The 15104-nt window shown below is 41.0% G+C and overlaps 1 protein-coding gene across 2 annotated transcripts in view; it reads right to left on the bottom strand.

Annotated features, from left to right (window-relative positions):
• The window catches only part of SLC13A2 (solute carrier family 13 member 2), a 105551-nt gene that overhangs the window by 27589 nt on the left and 62858 nt on the right, over window positions 1-15104 (bottom strand). Inside the window, exon 1 of one of the 2 annotated variants that reach the window (XM_074189042.1) lies at window positions 13922-14166. The exons of the other annotated variant lie outside the window; for it this stretch is intronic. Coding sequence (XP_074045143.1) covers window positions 13922-14023 — 102 coding nt within the window. The 5' untranslated portion in view covers window positions 14024-14166. Of the gene's footprint in view, window positions 1-13921; window positions 14167-15104 lie in introns of those variants that run through there. 2 annotated transcript variants of the gene reach the window in all.

Here is a 15104-nt window from a genome sequence, read left to right as displayed (position 1 = left end):
CTTGAATTTTTCTGGCTAAGAATCCTTAGGCCGAGTTTCTAAAGCCATGGGGTAGTTGCTACCCCATAGGGACTAAGGGCCTTCCCTGCCAGGCTCTTTTTTTGGCAGAAGAAAAGTGGAGCTTGTACATTGGCCAAACCACCCCAATGTCCTACTGAACTCTAGAGCTGGGGGCCAGGATTGGAAAATTGAGGGCAAAGCAGAACAGGCAGCAATCCCAAACCAGTTGAGCCAGGTCATAGGGGCAGACTTGGTCCTCCAAGTGTCCTCTGCCCAGTCTGGGAAGGGGCCAAGTTACCAGTTCCCTTCTTTTCCTCATTTCCACTTGTACCCATTTGTCCTCTGGGGAAGACCTCAGGTGTGAGGCTGCCTTGAACCCAGGCTGTTCCCCACTTCTCCGCTTCCCTATTTCCCCCCTTCCATCCCCCCCATTCTTGCTTTATCTTTCATTCACGGGGTATGGGGGATTCTGCTGACCCCATAGTTCCTCTGTCTCTAATTGCCTTTGCAATGATTGAACAGCTCAGTTACTAATCTGCCCAGCCCTATCAAGTCTTCCGGACCAGGCCAGGCAGAAAAGCAGGGGCCCCTGTGGACTCTGAGACCAAACCTTCCCCTCTCCCTGCCCTGCTCCTTCCAAGGAAGTCTTGCAAGATCTCAGCTTCCGGTGGGAAGAAGGGGAGAGGGGAGGAGGCAATGGGGGCACTGGCCCCTGTTTTCTCCCTCCTAGGGGAAAAATTACTTTGCTTCTGGGACTTTCAGTTTACTCATCAATAAAATGGGAGTTCATTGTAAAATTCAAAACCTAGCAAAAAAAATGATTGGTAGAAGCCACTATTGTATGTAATTGGAAAACAAATAAAATATTTAAGTTAAAAAATAAAATGGGAGTTCTCTCAAATTTTTTACTCTTCTCCCTACCTCTCCTCCCTGCAATATAATACACTTGGGGGATGAGGCTTCAGCGTGAAAGGGTTCTTAGGTTCTCCTTGATGTATAGACTTCCTTATTCCAATGTTAGTTCTTTGAGGACAGGCTTGTAGTGTCTTCAGCTTATTAATTTTTTATCTGTTGATCTATCTATCTATCATCTATCTATCTATCTCTCTATTTCTACTTATCTCCCCATCATTTAGATACTATCTATGGATAGCAAATAACTATTTTTGAATAATAGAAGGATATCTAAATTATCTATCTCTATCCACCCACCCACCTATTTATGTATTTTAACTCTTCATATCTATCTCCTCCATCCATGGCTACCTCTCTTTATTTTCTTATCTACTGTATTTTTCCATCTAGCCATCTCTTTATCATCTATTTTCCTATCTACTCCACCTTCCTATCTAACATCAATTTTACCTAGTTTGTCTAGTCTGTTGATCATTACAGAGAAAAGTGATTTCTCCTGAGGTTACCCAATAGGTTAGTAGGCAAGAAAAGACTGAAGCCTTCCTGTTTTACAACACAGGGCTTATCATCACATCACCACCTACCTAGTATTTGAGTACAAGTCATCTACCCTCTGCAGGGGGTTCTTAATCTGGGGGCACATAGGTCCTCAAAGAGAATGTAACGAGATTTCAGCTGGTCTATGAAACTCTCATTCTTATTTTCATTAACCTCTCACTGAAATATAGTATTTCCTTCAATTATGAAGGCAGGCAATATTGTTCTCAGAAGGGGTCTCAAGATTTCAGTGTCAAAGGGGTCCATGACACACTCCCATTCGAAAACCTCTCCAGACTTTTTGACCTCTTCTCTTGATACTCAGGATCTACTCCTTCTGACCCAGTTTAGCCAAGGTGAATTTAGCCTCAGAGGGCTCAGTTTTCTCATCTGAATAATATGGGAACTGGTCCCTGAAGGTCCCTTCTGGCTTGCAGATGATCTTTGATTACTTTCCTGCTTTCCCAGAACATAACCCACTCCCTGGACTTCCCTTTTCTTTTCCTTTTCCCCTTCCCTGAAATGCCTCCTCTCCAACTCACCCACAATCTTTTCATGATACCCTTATAACCAGGACATTTGTCCATTCCTGGACAAATACAAATACAAATACAAAGCCCATACTTGTTACAATCAAAATGGTATACCGGTTCTTCCCACAGTTAAATCAGTAAAGTAAAGCAGGTAAGGACACACATTTTTAGTTCTCTGTGTTGTCCACTCCTCTTTGCTTCTGCTTCAGTGCTCAGTATAGAGTGGGCACTCAATGTTTGTTGACTGACTGAATAGTTTAGAGTCCCACTATCTGTATGACCTTGGATAAGTTGTTGAATTGTCTAAACCTCAATTTTCTCATCTATACAATTGAGGGGGGATTGGACTAGATGATCTCTAAGATCCCTTCCAGATCGAAATCTGGAGCCAATAAGGCAGCCCCAGAAAAGGAGACTCTAAGAAAAGAAGACTTCCTTCTTATTCTCCCCAGCTAGGCCAAGTTCTCTTGAAGGACCTTGGCACCCCCTGTTTCAAGTTACAGGAATACAAAGCCCTCTTGGTTATCCTAAGCGTGACTCATGATAACTGGGCATAGCTACTACCTAGTAAGTTTTCTTTCTGATTTACGGATCAAGAGAATGGTAAGAAGAGGAGGAAAAAAAGAAAGAATGGAAAAGAAAAAAAGGAATAAAATAAAAACAGAAGGAAGAGAGAAGGAAAAGAAAGGACAAAAGAAGGAAAAAAAGGAGGGAGGAAAAGAAGGAAGGAAGAAAGAAAGGAAGGAAGGAAGGAAGGAAGGAAGGAAGGAAGGAAGGAAGGAAAGAAGAAAAGACTGAGAGGGGAGGAAGAAAGGAAAGACAATTCAATGACTTATCCAGATGCAAAAAAGATAGAGAACTAAAAATGTGGGTCCCTGCCTGCTTAGAATTTTTTGTGTGAGTAATGGTGGTGGAGAATGGTTAATACCCATCCAGGAAAACTCCCTAGAGGTGGTGACTTGGAGCCCCGAATGAAATAAAAGAGAAGAGGGATGATTAGTAGCATGTTGAAAAAAAGAAATGATTTCAAATGCATGGAAAAGATAGGGCCCAGACACAGGCAATAAGGCTTTCTGGGAAAACAACCCTAGGGTGCCAGACACAGGCAATAAGGCTTCCTGGGAAAACAACCCTAGGGGGGAGGGGGGTATGGAGGGAAGAATGACCCCGGGTGCTCCCAGAAGGGCCTGTGGGAAATGACCCACATTGGGATTAACCATTACAAAGGCAAAAATAACACCAGGAAATGCCCAGATGCCCCAGAGGCTGTCCCTTGGTTAGATAGTTAACTTGGGCTGATAGAGACTGGTCCTGGTTGGGCAACCTTAGCTAGGCCAATTTTACCGGCCTACAAAAGGTTGCCCAAGTTGAGCAGATAAGAACAGAGTGGGCCTTCATTGCTTCTTCATGGCATTCTGAAATGAACTTTTTAGAATCTTATTTTAATTATTTTTGTAAGGCAATAGTGTTAAGTGACTTGTCCAGTGTCTGAAGTTCAGTGCCTGAAATCCTTCTGACTATAGGGCCTGTGCTCTATCCATGGCTCTATCTAGCTGCCCCTGATTTTTTTTTTATTTAAGGCAATGGGTTAAGTGACTTGCCCAAGGTCACACTGTTAGGCAATTATTAAGTGTTTGAGGTCATATTTGAACTCAGGTCCTTCTGAATCCAGGGCTGGTGTTCTATCCACTGTGCCACCTAGCTACCCTCTTATTTTTATTAAAATTTGTCTCCAGATCATCTTCATTCATTTCTGAATAATTCTTCTCTTTTCCCAAGCCAGAAAAACCAACTAATATGACAAGTGGATTTAACAATAAATAGAACACTTCACACTCTGCAAAGAAAAGAGGGGAGTGTATTCTCAGTTCTTTTTCTGAGGCCCAGCTTAGTCATTATAATTCCACAACATTCCTTTTCCTTCTTTCCTGCCTTTCCTTCTTTCCCTTCTCTTTTCCTTCTGTCTTTATTTTATTCTTTTTCTTTTCCATTCTTTCCTTTTTTTGTTTTCTTTTCTTCCCTCTTTTTCTTACCATTTTTCTTCCATTTTTTGGAGAAGTGTATTTTTGATCTGTAAATCAGGAAGAAAACCCACTAGGTAGTAGCTATGCCCAGTTATCATGAGTCACGCTTAGGATAGCCAAGGGGGCTTTGTACTCCTGTAGCTAGAGCAGGGAGTGCCAAGATCCTCCAAGGGGACTTGGCCTAGCTGGAGAGAATAAGAAGGAAGTCTTTCCTTAGAGTTTCCTTTTCTGGGGCTGGCTCATTGGCAACTAGATTTAGATCTGGAAGGGACCTTAGAGACCATCTAGTCCAAGCCCCCTCATTTGTATGAATGAGAAAATTGGTTGGTAGTGGTGGGTATGTATGGGGGGCAGGATGTAGGAACCACTCCCATGTACATTTGATTCTCACAGAACAACTTTCTAGGTAGAAGGAGCAAGTATAGTCAGTCCCATTTTGCTGATGAGAAAACTGAGAGGACATGCTAAGCTACCTTACAGATTTAAGCACAGATTTTAGGACAAAAAGAATCTGGGTTGAATTTAGTGGATGAAGGCTTGAGGGAGGATTGAAGAATATTTCCCCCCTCATCCCAACTGCAGGAATGTTGGAAAACAGTGGTTCTAGGGAACCCGATTCCTGCAGTTGCCTTGGTTGCCTGGACCTTGAGGAACCTCTGGCAGACCACTGAGTGAGGAGTTAGCCCCTTCCTCCTACTCCCTCCCTTTTTGGCTGTGACTATAATAAACCATGCTAGATTAGTGACAAAAAAAAATGCTGAATAAAAGAGCTGTAAAACTTAATAAATAATTATTGAATGGAAGTGAACTAGAAAGGCCCATAGGGCTTATCTCACAGGGTTCTTAACTTAGAGACTCTAAACTCGTAATTAAAAGCATTTTCACATTGTCCTTCAGTATAATGTATTCCTTTTCCAAACCTATGTATTTGATTTTATTTAAAAACATTATTCTGAGAAAGGGTTCAGCTTTCACTAGACTGCTGCACAAAGGGATCATGTCACACAAAAAAGGTTAGGGGCCTTGAATTAGTATTCAATCCTCTCATCTTATAAATTAGACCTGGTTGTGCTATGGAGAAATCAAGAAGCCAGAGTTCAAACCTTGATTCTTAACAACTTTCTCTTATTGGGCCTCAGTTTCCTCATCTATAAAATGTACTAAATGATCTTGAGTCCCTTCCAGATCCAGATCCTTTGATTTAGCTTCCCTTTCACTTATATATTCTATTAAGAACCTATATAGTAGAAGTCATTACTAGAATGGCTTCCATCTAACAGTAATGGTAAATCCCAGAGAATAAAACTTCATGTCTAATCCAAAAGAAAGACCCTATATACCCTTGGGACCAAGCATCAGCCTGTTTGGGAATCCAGGAATCCTATGATGGGAAGAAATGACAAGATTTGAAACAGGGGATCTGAGATTGAGAGTTGTAGGGGACTTTGGAGTTCCTCAAATGGGAAGGCCACTAGGCCCTCTAGGTGGTGCAGTGGATAGAGCACCGGTCCCAGAATCAGGTGGGCAAGTCACCTAACCCCATTGCCTTGCAAAAAAAACAACAAAAAAAAAAGAGTTCCTTGAATGCCTCTATAGCATTCCTTATAAGTAGTCATCCAGCCTTCCCTTAAATGCTTACAGCCATAGGATTGGGAAGCAGCAGTGTGCTAATTAATGTTTTTGTTTTGTTTTGGAAGACAATAGGGTAATTATAAGTGTCTGAGTCTGCATTTGAAATCAGGTCCTGACTCCAAGGGTAGTACGCTACCCACTGTGTAATTAATATTTAATAACCGACTGTCTGAAAAAACATTTATATGTTTTTTATATAAATATAGATCATATTTTATGTTTAATCTGCTTTAATAACATTTTCTGCATCACATTTTTAATTCTAGACAACCATCAAAACAAATCAAACCCTGATTTGAAACATTTGTCAATTTTGGAGGTTTAAATTCCTCACAATTAAAATTTAACGATCACAAGTCATTATGTGACAGGACCAGTCAATCCCTTTCTGGAATTCTAACTCCCTCATTTACAAGTCAAAAAATGGAGGCTCAAAGAAGGGATGTGACTTGTCCAAAGCCCCTTGCAAATGACAGAAGGAGGATTGAAACATCTGTTCTCTGATTTGACATTTACTACTTGTCTAGTACAAGATCATGAAGTGATGAATATAGCTTGTATGTAGAAAGCTTTTAAGGCTTGTCAGGCATATTTCATGCATTGTCTCTCTGTCTCTCTCTTTTATTTTTGCAAGGCAATGGGTGTTAAGTAACTTGCCCAAGGCCACACAGCTAGGTCATTATTAAGTGTCTGAAGTCAAATTTGAACTCAGGTCTTCTTGACTCTAGGGCCGGTGCTCTATCCACTGTGCCACCTAGTTGCCCCCTGTTGCTTTCTCTAATAGCTGACATTTTTATAGCTCTTAAAATTTTTTTCTAGTGATTGTGGACAGCTGGTGAAGCTCATGGAACCCATCTCAGAATTTTTTTTTAATGCATAAAATAAAAATACTGAATTGAAAAGGAAAAATCAATTACATTGAAACATAGTTATCAAAAATATTTTGTATATTGTATTGTATATAGTAGCAGCAATAGTGTAAGGATGATGAATTGTGAAAGATTAGTCATTATGATCAAAATGATGATCCAAGACAGGTGCAAAGGATCTAGGAACTGCTGATCTTTGAGTGCAGATGGAAGCAGACTTTTTTAAAACTTTTTTCTACATTTGTTTTCTTTTGCAAATGGCTAATTTTTTTGTTTTTTGCAAGGTATTAGGATTAAGTGACTTGCCCAAGGTCACATCATCTAGGTAATCATTAAGTGTCTGAGGCCAAATTTAAACTCCTCCATGGACTCTAGGGCCACTGCACCATGAAGCTGTCCACAAATTTTTAATTTCAAAATATGTTTTGCATGAGTACATTGATTAAAGAAAAGACCCCACAAATTCATAGACTCCAAGTCAGAGATCTTTCCCTTAAAGTGATTTACATACATTATGTCATTTGGTCCTCAAAGTAGGTCATGGAACCAGTCTTAGAATTTAGAACTTTGAAGGAAACTGAATCAGACATTGGTTGAATATTCAAACCTGGGCAAAAATCACAGAGATGGGAAAGGGAGTATTGTATAGAGGGATTACCAATTCCCTAGGAATGCAGAGTGACTGAAGGTGAGTGATATGGTAATAAGCCTGGAAAGGTCACCTGAAGTTGCATTGTGGAGATCTTCAAGTGCCAAACAGAAGTATTTTTCTTATCTTATCCTAAAGGTGATGGGGAACAGGAACATGTTACAATCAAGTCCTGGGCTTCAGGATACTGTTTTGGAGAGGGGAGAGACTTGTGGCTCAGAGTCCAGTTAGGAGACCGATGGTAATAAGTCAGTTCGATGAGATTGTGATGTATGTGAGTGAAGAGAAGAGAATGGATGTCAGAGATATCCCATGGGAATAGGATCAGCAAATGACAGCAGCTGATGTGACTCCTGAGAGTGAAGAATCGGAATGATTTTGAGCTTGCAAAACTGGTTGATTGGAAAGAAGCTGGTGCTCTTCACAGCAACTGGGAAATTTGGGAGAGGAGGGGGTTTGGAGGAGATGCCCTTGGAACATTCAGTAGGAAATGTACCATAAGTAACTGGTGACTGGTGACTAGGGCTAAATATATTGAGAGGAATATAGATGGATAGAAATATAGATAGCAATAGACATTAGGTAGGTAGGAAGATAGATAGACAGATAGACAGACAGACAGATAGAGATAGATCTATCTGGGAGTCCTCTACATAGAATAATGAATGAATCCAAGAGAGCCAAAAGCTTCTGGATCCTTATGAAACTGAGAAAGTACTGGTACAATCCGATCCAATGGGAACTGGAAAAAGTTGATGAAAACCTCTCAAGACCTCTTCCAGTCAAGGATTTTAATTAATCTTGTAGAATTTCTCCCAGAGGAGATCATGTAGTTTTGAGAAGCCTCAGCACATCAGATGGCCTTTCTGAGTGTTATAGTAATTGACCTTTCATTATAACTCCTGATAAACCTTTATCCTAGAATCTGGGGAAAAGCTGTTAAGTTTCTCCTCCCTCTTTATCTTTACTAGATATGATTCAACCTTTCAGCTATACTTGTTTTCTCTGAGATAAAGTGAGGAAAAGCATCAGATTCAGAAGTCTGAAAGTCATTTGAATCTTGGGTTTTAGTTTCCTCTTCTGTAAAACCAAGTTACTGGGGGTGGGGTTAAATAACTTCTTTTTGTAGCTCAAAATCCTTCAGTCCTGTGACCTACCTGAAGTTGGTGTGCTCTAGAGAAAAGTGGACCTTAATGTCTGTCCTTTCAACGCAGGCTGGGCCATTTTTAAGTGAAAGGGAATTCCTCCCTGCAATATCAGCATATTTGAACAAAGACATTGACAGTGGAGAGCATCAATAAGAGAGTAACATGGGAGCAGCTAGGTGGCACAGTGGATGGAGTACCGGCCCTGGCGTCAAAAGGACCCAAGTTCAAATCTAGCCTTAATAATTACCTAGCTGTGTGACCTTGGGCAAGTCACTTAATCCCATTGCCTTGCAAAAGCAAAAAGAAAAAAGAAAAAAAACAAAAAGAAAGTAACATGGCAGCAAAGGACATTAACTACATGTCATAAAGACTGAGTGAAGGTAGTAGGAGTTTTCATTCTGGAGAAGCAAAGACAAAGACTCAGGGTGGAACGTCACATGGAGGAAGGATTAATTAGTATTGTTCTGTTAATTCCAGAAGGCAGATCCAAGAGCAGTGGGTAGATGGCAAGAGTAAAAGCTAGGTTAAGTTAGGAAAGATTTCCTAAAAAGAACCTTCTACAAGGGCAGTGGGCCACTTTGGAGGTGGAGCTGACTTTTACACTTTCATTTTTGCACTTATATCCCCAGGGCCTATCATTGTGTCTGCTATATAGTAGGTATTAATAATGTTGATCATTGATATAAGGTTGCTTTGCCTTAGAGACCCTCAAGGAGAACGAGTTACTAAATTATAAGAAAGCCTTCTATAAGGCAACTTCATCTATTAAATAATTCTTAAAGTGGGTAATGAGTCTGATAAAGATAGCTAGCAGTTTAGTAAGAGGGAGGTAAGGAAAGCGAACCTATCTGAAGTATCAGGACCTAGAGCTGAATCTGACTTTTCTGATAATTGACTGTTTCATTGTGAATTAATTATTTCCTCTGTGTATATACTTTTCTCCTTCAAATTGAGAGGAGTTGGATTAGTTAATATGAAACTTCTCACTAAGTTCACAATCCTATGACTCTATAGGGTCTTAGATAACAGAGATTATGCATCAGTCATAAGACACTACCTTATCCTCCTGAGTTGCCAAGAAAATGCAGCTACTGAGATTTCAGAGTTGGAAGAGAGGCTGTTCATTGCCAGGAGGCAGCCCTGCCCAGAGTGTTTCTGAAAAGTAGGTTTTCAATGTGTGGTTTAGGGGTCCCTGAGACTTTTTTTTAGGGAGTCTGAAAGTTCAAAGCTATTTTCAGAACAATGAGACATTTTAATTTCTGATACAGTAAAAATCCACACATAAATAAAACCTCTCGGTGGAGTCTTCAATATTTTTTAAGAGAAAAAAAAGGGAGGCGGCTAGGTGGCATAGTGGATAAAGCACCAGCCCTAGAGTCAGGAGTTCCTGGGTTCAAATCCGGTCTCAGACATTTAATAATTACCTAGCTATGTGGCCTTGGGTCAGCTACTTAACTCCGTTTGCCTTGCAAAAACCTTAAAAAAAGAGAGAAAAAAGGGGTCCCAAGACCAAAAAGTTTGAGAATCACTTCTGTAAAGCATTGAAAACAGGAATGCTAAGTTTTCTTCCAATGCTGGCCACCAATAAAATATTATTATTTAGGTGGCCTGTGTATGTGTCCCAGTGAGAGGCAGCTATGGCATCATGAAGAGAAAGCTAGTCTTAATCCCAGTTTCTGACATATCCTGGCTGTGTGTCTCTGGTAAGTAAATCCATTAAATCTCTAACTTCTGGAGGTACCTTTAAGATGCTAAGTTTTAGAAGGGTGCTGATTCTCAGGTTTAGCAATTCCTTTTTTCAATCAAATGAAATCGGAAATCTGGTACCTATCCTCTTACTTTAATAAAAATATTAATAAATACTAACTGGCATTTAAATAGCATCTTTAGGCTTTCAAAGTGAATATCACGTATATGATTTCAGCCTCATTACACAGATAAGAAAATGAAGTCTGAGGTCATGAACTATGTTTTATTGAAACTTTATTTTTACCCTTGCACCTAGAAGATCCTTAATAAATATTGCATTAAAAACTCTCATCCACATGCTACAACTACACTGAAGCTCTGAGTCTCAGTTTTCTCCCCTCCTCCAGGTGAATGCTGTAAATTCTGCGCTTTCCTTTCTCCAAAACATTTTTCCACAGTTCCCTCTCTCACTATCTTTCCCACCAGCAGAAATTCTTCAAGGAGGGCTCAATACAAATAGTTCTCCTTGATGAAGTCTCCTTTGGTTTCTCCATTCAGAAGGAAGGAAATATAATTTAGCAGAAGATACCTCAAGGCTTCAAGTCCTGTGTGATCTTATGCAAATCACATGGTCTTTAGGATTCAGTTTCCTCCTAGCTGCCCTTCCTTTTATAAAATGAAGATTAGAAGGTCTTATGTAGCTTAAAGAGTTCTGATTCCTTTGTGATCTTTCCTTTCTCTGAATTTCTATAGCATTTACTTATATGTTTATGATAACTCTCTATCAAAAATGGCTTGGTATTATAGATTGCTTAATGTAAACATGGGACAGTTAGGTGATATTGTAGAGTGCTGAACTTAAAGTCTGAAAAACCTGAGTTTGAAACCAACCTCAGATAATTGCTAATTGTGTGACTCTGGACAAGTCACTTAATCCTAATTTGTTTCCATTTCCTAATCTGTCAAATGAGTGGAAGAAGGAAATGACAAATCACTCCAGGGATTTTGACAAAAAACCGCCACCCATATAGGGTTTCAAAGAGTGGGTCATGTCTTAACAACAACAAAACTTTTAACAACAGCCCTGTCTTGTCTCCCCTAAAAGTGAGGCTGGTGACTTTGCATAGCTCTCCATCATTTAAATCCAATTACTTTCATGTCTTGGCTTCACCTTCCTGATGTTATCAGTCTTCTTTGAGAAAGAGCAAACAACTATTTCCCCTACTGGCATCTGGTGCTTGATAAATGCCTATTGACTGATTTACAGACAGCTAGACCACAAGTTTTCACCTCTCTCTCTCTCTCTCTCTCTCTCTCTCTCTCTCTCTCTCTCTCTCTCTCTCTCTCTCCTCTCTCTCTCTCTCTCTCTCTCTCTCTCTCTCTCTCTCTCTCTTTTTGCAAGGCAATGAGGTTAAGTGACTTGCCTAGGGTCACACAGCTAGGTAATTATTAAGAGTCTGAGGTCACATTTGAACTCAGGTACTCCTGACTCCAGGGCCGGTGCTCTATATCCCCTGTGCCACCTAGCTGCCCCCTCACAAGTTTTCACATTACAAGTAATTTGTATTCAAGAATAACCCCTTGCATCCATAGTCTTCCTCCCCATTATTTCATTTAGTCCTCATAATCTTCATATTTTTCCTCCTCTTTTAGAAAAGATTAAATTGGGGTTCAGAGAGGCTCATTCAGTGGTCAAGCCGGGACTTCCACCCAGGTCTCCTGACTTGAGACATCAATTACACTATCCCTTGAAGAGCTGAATGTGAGACTGGATGAGCTTCATGCTCAGGGAGGCCCAGTTTTGATCATGGATCCACTCACTCTGTCATCATTGTTTCCCCACTGGTTGGTTCCCCAAGATCACTACCCTACGAATCAGGAGAATAGTCAACCCACTCCTCTCCAAGAGGGAATCTCAACCAGTCCTCCAGCATTCCTGAGTGTCTATACTATAGTCATATTCTATGTTCTGCCCCTCCCCCCCATTTTTACATTGTATTTATCTATTTATAATCTCTAGTTTGCCCTAAGACAAACGCAAACATTTGAGGCCAGGGGCTAGTTCCCTGTTTATCTTTATATTCCTAGTGATACTTTTGAATAAAGAATGAAAGAATATGTCACTGGGTTATGGAGAGAAGAGTCTAGGAGATCCAGAGAAGGAAGGAGAAAGACTAGTTTTGGGGTTGGTAGATGTATTGGATTTCATGGGCAGCATCCAGGGTCCTGGGACAGCCAATCTCAGACATTAAGAAAAGGCTGGAAGTCATCAGTTTTGGGAGTGTGTGTGTGTGTGTGTGTGTGTGTATGAGATATAGGAGTTCTGAGGTGGGGCTTGGTTTATCTCCTTAACTGAAGTTTCCTTATCTGTTAAATGGATATATAAAACAATCCTGCCTGGCACAAACTATAGGATTATTAGAGAGAAAGTGCATGATACAGAGGTAAGGGACTTTGAAGGCAAAGAAGATCCAGATGCTTCTTTCCTTTCAAACTCTATAGACCAGCAGCTTAAAGAGACAAGATTTTGTCCAGGGTTTGACTTGCTTGATTTTAGAGGAAATCATACTTAGGCCCTACTGAGTTTTATATCTTGTTCGATCACTCCATTCCTGAAGAGACTGTGGGAGAATTGTTTCCTTCATCTTTGATAAGAGGATACTAACAGAGCAATTGAATATTGGGCAGAAAGATTGGTAGTCCAGGAGCCCACCCCCTCAGTCCTTAAGCGGTTGAAGACAGGAAGAAGCAGAGGCTTTAGTGCCAGGACATTCTGTCCCATAACCTGCCCCCTGGGGTTGCTCAGTCAGCTCTGGGAAGGCCTATGCCCAACCCTGCCCCCCCCACTGCCAAGATTCTCCAAACCAAGTTTCCTCAGGCAATGTTGTTTCCTTCACCTTCTCTGTTGTCCCTCACTTTATCTTGGAGGTTCCTCTCTTGAATTCCTTTCTTGGAGGGAAGGCTCTGCTCATCTCTTAGGTGTTCTCTGCTTCCAAATGTCTGCCATCTGTTCATCATGTCAGTTAGGCTAAGGATTCTCCTCTCTTGGTTCCTCCCAGACTGACCAGACTCTGCCTGATCTGGAAGCCTCAAGGGTCCTAGATCAGGTCTTTTAGGGATACCTCGACCTTAGTTGTCAGCTCAAGCACCGAGAATTCCACTACAAAAACAAACCTTGATTTTTCACTTTCTTTACATTTTGAGAACTGGGCAATAGAAGACAAGAGGCCGTGTTACCCAACTCCCACCCTTATCCCCAACCACTCATAAGATTGAAGACTAACGCCTTTCATGGAAGCAAATGATTCTTTTCAAAGTAAGAACAAGTTGGGCTGTGTACCGGTTCAGGGAGTAGCATAGGAATCAGAAGACCTAACTTCAAATCCAGCCTGTACTGCTTTACCATTAAAAGAACCTAAGGCAAATAGCTGATGTTAGGAAAACCCAAGTTCAAATCCTGACTAAGCCACTAGCTATGTGACCCTTGGAAAGTCATTTAAGCTCCCTGCCATCATTTTTCAAAAATTAAGGAATTGAATTTCAGGGTCTTTGAATCAGCTCTGATTTGCAAAATGAGGTGGCCTATGAAACCTCTTTTCCAACTAGAGAACCTTTTTTTTAAGGCTCCTCCATTGTCCTCAAAACACACACACACACACACACACACACACACACACACACACACACACACAAACACACAGTGATTCCCACATTGATTCCTGAAATTTGTGTAAGTTGGGGCCAAGACGGAGAAAAGAGGAGCCCATTCAGGAGAGAAAGAAGAATGAGAGGTCCCCTTCTCCTGGCAGCTGGGGGAAAGACCAGTAGACTAACCCATGCCCTCTGAATCTGCCCACTCCAACTGGCCTCCCCCAGACTTCCCCAAGCTCTCTCAGTTCCACTCTCAGAAAGCCAATTCTTTTACCTTGCTTGGGACCAGGATGGGCAGGGGCAGCAGCACAACTGGAAACAGGATAGACATCAGATACTTCCGATAAGCCCATAATTGCTGCTCCACCTTTACCATGGTGGCAGAGGGAGCTGGCCGGTGCTGAACACAAGAGTCCACTCGGCTGGGGAAGGATTATATAAAGCCAGTCAAATGTTAACCATTGACCATGGCAAACCAGGTGTTGTTTTTGGACTCCAGAAGGTGATAGAACTTGTACTCTGGGCAGTCTCTCGGGAATGAGGGAGGAGGAGACTGGGAGGAGGTGGAGGAGAAGAGGCGGAGTAACCAGGAAGACTTTGTAAAGGGAGGTGGAGAAAAAGAGAAAGGAAGCTTTTATAGTCTTCTAAGGAGACGAGGTTAACTCCTACTGCACTTTTAAGACTTTGATTCCCTGGTGGGTTGGAATTGTTTTCATTGGCTAAAGGAGAGCAAAATAGGAATTTCCTATCTTTAGCAATTGGATGCCAACCCTCTGTTCAGTTTAGTACAACAATTAATTATGAAGTACCCCCCCCATAGTAGGCACCAAATCTTTTCATTTTTTCTAAAAATCAACCAGCTCATTATTTTTTAAAAAATAAAAAAAAATTATTTAAGGCAATGGGGTTAAGTGACTTGCCTAAGGTCACACAGTTAGGCAATTATTAAGTGTCTGAGGTCACATTTGAATTCAGGTCCTCTTGACTCCAGTGCCAGTACTCTATGCACTATGCCATCTGGCTGCCCCCAGCTCGCTCTTTCTTTCTTTCTTTCTTTCTTTCTTTCTTTCTTTCTTTCTTTCTTTCTTTCTTTCTTTCTTTCTTTCTTTCTTTTCTTCCTTCCTTCCTTCCTTCCTTCCTTCCTTCCTTCCTTCCTTCCTTCCTTCCTTCTTTCTTTCTTTCTTTCTTTCTTTCTTTTTTAAAGATTTTTCAAGGCAATGGGGTTAAGTGGCTTGTCCAAGGCCACACAGCTAGGCAATTATTAAACCTCTAAGGTCAAATTTGAATCCAGGTTCTCCTGACTCCAGTGCCAGTACTCTACTACTCCACCTCGCTGCCCCCAGCTCATTATTTCTTATATCATAGTAGTATTCCATCACAATCCTATACCACAACTTGTTTAGCCATTTCCCAATTGAAGAGCATCTATCATTTTAGCAATCTAATAGATGCAAGAT

This window comes from Macrotis lagotis, chromosome 5 (assembly GCF_037893015.1).
Source record: "Macrotis lagotis isolate mMagLag1 chromosome 5, bilby.v1.9.chrom.fasta, whole genome shotgun sequence".
Taxonomy (NCBI): Eukaryota; Metazoa; Chordata; class Mammalia; order Peramelemorphia; family Peramelidae; genus Macrotis; species Macrotis lagotis.
This window is presented reverse-complemented; position numbering and strand designations above follow the sequence as displayed.